The following is a 7,086-nucleotide window of genomic DNA, read 5'->3' as shown; positions in this document are numbered from 1 at the left end:
CACAACACAGTACCCTCAGCTGCTTTTAACTTTATTGGCCCGGTATACTTACATATACAAATAATTACATTATCTATATGTATATATGTTTATTTGCATAGGGACAAGTATCTCAGATAAACCAGTGCAACACACCACAGCATTTATAGCCTAAAATAATCTGCACTGTTGAACTGCCCATCCGTAGATGGGCCTTTGAAATACATTAAACTCAACAATAAATACGCAATACATTAACCAAACAAATAGATAACAATACATTTTTATTTGCACCTAATATAAACAATATAGTCAAGCCTACTCTTTGTTAAACCAAGAGCCCTTGATTGGATCTCAGACGTCGGAGCTTTTAGACGGGTCCTTGAACGCAGCATTAGCTCCCAGTCTGTGCAGTGGGATGGGCTTCAGGCAGGAGGTCATCTCAAACATGGCGTGGAGAGGATGCGTAATGAAATGGGCTAAAACAGAGTTCCTCCGATCCACCAACACTACCTCACGAAGCACCAGGTGAGAAGACGTAAAGCTGTTTAGGTCGCATGGTTTGTTTTAGCAGGAATAACACTGACAGGACGTGTGTGTGTGCAGTGTGTGATTACCTAACTGTTCCCACTGTCATTGTAAAGAGATTCACGGGACTGAAGCACACAGCTATATAACTTATTACATCTGTTTACAGTATAAATGTACAGCGTGGTATCTGTATCTGCCTTGAACAGATCGAGCAGCACAACTAATGTCCAGATGTTCCTACAGCCTAATGTTTAGCTTATTCTATAGACTCGTAAGTAAATAACTATAGTTTTGACCAACAGCCCAGCCTGCTTGCTACTGACATAGAATAGCTACATCACTGATACACAGATAGTTTTAGTGCTTTTATTAAACCAGCAGGGTAAACAAAAGAGTTGTTGGTCATATTAATATATTTAGTTTTAGACTGTAGTCAGACAAAACGGGCAGTTTGAAGACATCGCTGTGGGCTGCAGGATATTGTGATCTGCATTTGTCACAAATTACTTTCAAAAACCAAACCGTGAATAAATAATAAAAATAAGAATTAGTTTCAGCCCTACAAATACGTGAATCTATACCTCAAGATAAAATGAACATTACAAGCTTTGCCATACATTATATGTATTTACCACATCTGTAAATTCAGTTTTAATACTGTGTTTTTGTTTTGTTTTTTGGCAGACTGAACCCACAGAACCAACAGAGGTGTGGTTTCCGTCGGGAAGCCAAAAGGCTGGAAACAAAGAAAGGAAATGTCACCCAGGAAACAAAACCTACTCCCTCTGAGGCTGGCAGGCCAGCGCCCCCACCTCCTCCCAAAGTCCCCAGGCCGTCGCTCTTCAAACCGCTGATGTTCACAGTAGGGGTAGGTCCTCCAACTCTTCTACTAGCAGGAGAATGATGCATGCAACACTGAGGTTTGGGACAGTGTGTGACGGCATTGCTTGCTTGGTTGCTGTCTGACTCCATGTCAGTTTACAGGTTGCTCCTTTGGTGCAGCGGCCATTCTGCAATACGAGACTCTGAAGTTAAGAGTTCGGAATGCAAAAGAGGAAGCGGAGTCAGAAAAACTCTTACAGGTGAGGTTTTAGTGACACAAACTGCTGGCTCTCCTCCACTGCTGTCAACGTATATACAGTATATATATATATATACTGTATGTAACGAATAGGCTGCTAACAATGATTCAATGACGCGTTGATACACTACAGGGGTCTCAGGACATGACGTACTGGCATGACTGGTGGGACCAGTTGTCAGGCTTCCAGCAGCAGCTCATCCTCCTGGTGTCGATGGTGGATGACTTCTGGAGCAGCCTCACAGAGGGGCAGAAGATCGTCACCGGTAACTCATTTTGCAGACACAGACTCATTTTGTCCCCGTGTTCCTTCATATTGCATGGATTAGCATCAGCATCTTTACGTGCCTTTAATTTAATCCCACATTTCTTCACTGTCACTTATCCTTATTACTGTTTTCCAGGCATCATTGCAGTAAATGCTGTAGTCCTGTGTTGCTGGCGGATCCCTTCAATGCAAAGAACCATGATAAAGTACTTCACGGCCAACCCAGCTTCCAGTGAGTACACATGTTCTACCAGTTGTTTTTTTTTTTTAAATATTAAATAAATATATCAAAGTGCTTACACAAGGACAGCAAGGGCAATAATTTTTCCTGCATGGGTATAATTTACAGCCGGATCCACTGACCATGATCAATTTCTCTCTTCATTATTCTCTCCCCCTCCAGAAACACGGTACCTTCCCATGGTCCTGTCCTCCTTCAGCCACTACTCCATTGTCCACATGGTGGCCAACATGTATGTCCTGTGGACGTTCTCATCAGGAATCGTCTCTCTCTTAGGCAAGGAGCAGTTTCTTGCAGTCTACCTCTCTGCCGGTAAGTCAAATGAAGAACAGGGTCTAATAACATTGCATTGAATAATCTCGTACATCATCTATTTAGGTTCAGCTTTCAATGTTTAAAGTAATACACATTATAAATAACTTAATCTTCAAGACATACAATTAATTGCATACTGAGTGGCATCTCAATCATAACGTGTACTTTCAGGTGTGATTTCAACCATGGTCAGCTACATGTGTAAAACTGCGACTGGACGTCTCCATCCATCCCTGGGAGCAGTAAGAGTTTTGCTCAAATCTTCCCACAGCTCAACACAGCAGCACAGCAGTCTTAATGTGTTGACCTGTGTTTTGTTTGATCCATAGTCAGGTGCCGTCATGGCAGTACTGGCCGCAGTTTGTGCAAAAATGCCAGAGGCCAAACTGGGCATACTCTTCCTCCCCATGATCACTTTCACTGCAGGAAACGTAAGTGACTCAATCAGCAAAACAGACAAAGTCCAGTGTGTGTGTGTGTGTGTGTGAGTGTGTGAGTGTGTGTGTGTGTGTGTGTGTGTGAGTGAGTGAGTGAGTGGATGTGTAAGCACGGATGTCTGAGTGCATGACAGAGAGATGGTTGTTGTTGATTTACGTCTGCATATTTGAGTTTAACTTCCTGTCCTTGGTCTGCCTTTAGGCTCTGAAAGCGCTTGTTGCCATAGATACAGCAGGGCTCATACTGGGATGGCGGCTGTTTGACCACGCAGCTCACCTTGGAGGAGCCCTCTTTGGAGTGTGAGTGGCCAATGTTCCTCTAACATTAAGAACAATGTATTTGTGTTTTTTTTTGTAAGGAAGAAAGATTTAAAAACTCTCCAGATAAATGATGGGCCACAAACAATAATACATTTTGTTAGTTTTTTCATATTGGAGAATGTAATGACCCCGAGTCTTACTTTCATCCTCTAAGTACATCAGATGCAGTGAAAGAGACTAAAGTTTGGGGTTGGGCCTAAATTGTAAGAAATGCAGTGAAAGAGTTAAAAGTATTCTTGTAGCTGAGGTTCAGAGTTCATTCTTAACAGCAGAAAACAATCTCACCAAAAGGTCCATTGTGAACCAAGTATGGAATTTCTGTCACAAGATAATAGCTGATTAAGTCACTCATAAGCTGTTATCACATGAAACGGCTATATTAATACTTTGATTCTGTTATTCAAGTTATTATAAAATGTTTTTACACATTGTTGTAGCTAAAACTTCAGGTTTATGCTACTTACAGTGGCATAAATCTTCTCAAACAATGTTATTGTGTATTAATATTATGCGGTTTTGTAGTACATTTTAACCATCTCCATGCATCTTGCCCTACAGATGGTATGTGGCATACGGTCACAAGCTGATTTGGAGGAAGAGGGAGCCCTTTGTGAAGCTGTGGCATGACATGCGTTCTCCAGGCGCCGGTGGATCCAGACCAGGAGGTTGGTGGTAGTGGACCTGGACCACAATGAGACGGTGCAAGGTCTCTTGAATCCTTTTTGAAAGAACTAGAGTCCACAGTTACCCCAGAATATACAAGGACACTTTCATCCACCAAGAGTGTCAGGTGTTAGTTTATTAATAAATATAGTTTTTCATTCAAGGCGACTGAGACCTAGCTGACCTGAAATGTGAAAAAAACAGGTCAGACCTTGTACCTAGTGTTGCAATCCAGATGTTTACTGTGTAGACTGATAACATCTGCTGCTCTACAAGTATACCCTGCAAGCTACGAAACAAATCACCACTCTACCTCTGAATAATGTGATGATGTCTAACCTTCAGCCTTCATGTTGGATTTTACCTGTTTTATATTATTGAGAACATTCGCACAAGCCTGGGCGGACAAAGCAGAGTGCTGGTACGATTCAGTGACCGAATCATTGTAATATACAGTCCTGTGGGCTGATCTTATGTTACTATTAAAACTGGAGTTTCAACAATCTGAGCATTTATGTTTTAATGAAAGGGGGGGGATTAGTCCTCATTGAAACAAGAACTTACCTACCTCATCATTTTTGTCAAGTGGGAACTCATACTTCTACACACTGGTGAAGAAAAAGAAGGGGCGATGATGTTTGTCACAAACAAGGTGCATACATTTGTCAGTCATTTTACTTTGAAGCTCTGGAAACTAAGGTTGGCTTTTGAAAATAAAAACTTTGAACAAGGACGCCACCCACTCACAGATTTGGCCCCGTCACTTGATTCTTCAATCATTCAGTGCTTCTCAGGATGCTGACCTCTGTTCACCTGTTTCCAGGACTAACTTATTAACTAATTAGGAATTCATCCACAAATTCTGTTCAGAGAAAAAGTGTTGGCTTTATTTAACAGAGTCACATGATAGTCTTACAAACGATTGTCCATGCATGCATAGTACTGTACATTACGATTGTTGGAATGCGTTTAATACCTGCAATAATTCTATTTTATTCACAAATTCACACTTTAGGTAGAGAAAATGAATATCTACATCGTCTAACAAGTATTTTAAACGTTTGGGGACGTGTACACAAGCTCAGAGAAGTTACCCTTACCATAAACAACTATAAAAAGGTAATAAAACAAGAATTTGAACGAGTCAGCATCAACGCTGTAAACTCGTGGTTACAAAAGAGGCAAATTGTAAAAAGCAGATCTGAGACTGACACCTGCTGGCTACAAAAGAACTACAATCCACTGGGAGGGCTGTTCACAGTTAAGGTAAGGCAGCTTTGGTAACAATATACAGATTATTACCTTATCAAATATGGACGATTCATCAGACTCGGCCATGTGCAGAAAATGCTGATTGTCAGCAATAGTCCTGCAGATGCAATGGTTGAACTGCTCAGCAGCAACACACTGAGCAGGTAAACTTCAATCAAACATTCTTGTGAGAAGCACTTTGAGCTCGAAACACTATATTATCACTACTGTTTTATTGCAATAATGTCATCAAAATGTGAGAAGAATTTCCCTGTGAAATTTGAAATTGAGCTTCCTACACATGCTGGGATCAACAGTGTCGACCTAATCCTTCACCTAGACGGGTGTTATTAATCAAAACACAGACTTACCAGACTGTTACTCGAGTCTGTCTTCTTTCAGTCCAAAACGGTCGGCGGTGTGGCAGCTCCTCAAGCTCTGCTCTTGTGGTTGGCATAGCTGGGGAAGCCAAACTGGGAGATCATCAGGTTGGAGAAGCGGAGTGGCATGAAGCCATAGATCTGCGTCAGCCTGTTCAGGCAGTAGGATCTCTGAAGAAGGTGTTCGGGGCGATGCCACATGCCCTGGTACCCGCTGCTGGCATCCTTTTCCAGGTTGCGGAAGTCCACGGGTTTGACGAAGACCCCGGAGGGTTTGTCGATGCTGCCTACGGAGTGCTCCCTCAAATACAGCGCGACAGCAAAGTTAATGGCAATGTCGTCGCAATTCTGTGTTTCATCCACCAGCGCGTGGACTGCTCTGGGTTGGTCCTGGAAGACCTGCAGGTAGCGACGGTGGAAGAAGGCAGCACCAATTAACACCATGGAGTATCTGCAGTGAGTGGATGAAGATAGAAGGATTTCTTTTAAAAAAAAAAAAAAGGCATTTCACATCATAGTAAGACCAAAACAAACAAGAGGCCAATAAGATGGACAAAATAATAACAAATAGAGCACGACTTACTTGTCACCTCCAGCTGTTTCTGGGTCCTGCAGTTCAAAGCTGCCGTAACTGTACACTCCTCCTGGTGTCGAGACGTGTTTCCGTGGGACGAACCCAACGATCTGGTCTGAAAATTGCTGCGGGACAAAAGTCAGTCATATTGTGTATGGTGCACTGCAGTACCACATGATGATGATGATGCATTTTCTTTGTTTACATTATCAATGTAATTCAAACACAGAATTTGAATCACTGTCATCGACATTGTCCCCTGAAGCTTTTTACCTTCCAGACGGAGAAAGCAAAACTGATGTCAGGAACACTGACCAGGGTGTCGTCATCCAGCATCAGCACGGCTAAGCATCAAAAAGCAAACGCCACTTAAACAAGGTTGAAACAGGCACAACATATAGGTCGATCCATATTTAATATCCACAGCTCAAAGCATACACAATATGCAAGCTGAAAGACGTACTCACCATCAGTATCGATCTCAGGTAACGGTTGTAGTCTGTTGCGCATTTGATTGCTCGTCTGCTCATTGAAGACCACGGGGACCGGATGAGGCCGCAAAGAGTTCCATAACTTCAGGGGTGTCTGCGTCCCGATGTTGTTCCACACTATGACGATCTGTTGAAGGTGAGGCACTGCCTGGTAATGGTTCAGGAGTTGGAGCAAAATATCGGTGCGGTTGTAAGTTTGAATGACGATGGTGAACCTCTGCTCCTCCTCTGTGCCGTCACCGCGGTGGCCCTGTGCGGGAGTCTCCTTTGGTGACGCTGCCCTGCGCAACACTCCCAGGACACCGACGCCTCCTCGGTCCTCGGCGGGGGGCAGCAGAGCGGTCAAGGCTGCACCAACCAGGAGCAGCAGCAGGATTGGCCAGACCAAATAGGCTCGCTTGAGCCCCATGAAGCATCGGGGGAACCTGCATCTTGTGAGGCACAGGACATCCCGTTACAGTGTACTCCCAGGTAGAATAGTTAAGCCCCACCAGCATTACAATGGAATCCACTCAGGATACATTCACATGCTATGGTGAAAGCGTGGCTTTACA

At 43.2% G+C, this 7,086-nt stretch overlaps 2 protein-coding genes across 3 annotated transcripts in view; one reads left to right on the top strand and one right to left on the bottom strand.

The window, feature by feature from the left end:
• Positions 1 to 404: 404 nt before the first annotated feature.
• parla (presenilin associated, rhomboid-like a) lies at positions 405 to 5,607 on the top strand. The gene is made up of 10 exons (XM_031854728.1): positions 405 to 507; positions 1,195 to 1,378; positions 1,488 to 1,592; positions 1,725 to 1,857; positions 1,996 to 2,091; positions 2,263 to 2,412; positions 2,587 to 2,657; positions 2,745 to 2,846; positions 3,055 to 3,152; positions 3,732 to 5,607. The coding sequence occupies exons 1-10, from the start codon at positions 428 to 430 to the stop codon at positions 3,847 to 3,849; spliced, it is 1,137 nt and encodes a 378-aa protein (XP_031710588.1). The 5' UTR covers positions 405 to 427; the 3' UTR covers positions 3,850 to 5,607.
• extl2 (exostosin-like glycosyltransferase 2) overlaps positions 4,702 to 7,086 on the bottom strand; it is a 3,423-nt gene continuing 1,038 nt past the window's right edge. The window contains exons 2-5 of one of the 2 annotated variants that reach the window (XM_031854732.1): positions 6,509 to 6,957; positions 6,315 to 6,385; positions 6,051 to 6,166; positions 4,702 to 5,918 (exon numbers count right to left, since the gene is read on the bottom strand). In XM_031854732.1, the coding sequence (XP_031710592.1) occupies positions 5,519 to 5,918; positions 6,051 to 6,166; positions 6,315 to 6,385; positions 6,509 to 6,957 (1,036 nt within the window). In that variant the 3' untranslated portion in view covers positions 4,702 to 5,518. Of the gene's footprint in view, positions 5,919 to 6,050; positions 6,167 to 6,314; positions 6,386 to 6,508; positions 6,964 to 7,086 lie in introns of both variants that reach the window. The other variant, XM_031854731.1, reaches the window with a different exon arrangement.

This window comes from Anarrhichthys ocellatus, unplaced genomic scaffold (assembly GCF_004355925.1).
Source record: "Anarrhichthys ocellatus isolate YVR2014 unplaced genomic scaffold, GSC_Weel_1.0 scaffold15, whole genome shotgun sequence".
Taxonomy (NCBI): Eukaryota; Metazoa; Chordata; class Actinopteri; order Perciformes; family Anarhichadidae; genus Anarrhichthys; species Anarrhichthys ocellatus.
Note: the sequence above shows the minus strand (reverse complement) of the source record. Positions and strands in the feature narration are given on the sequence as shown.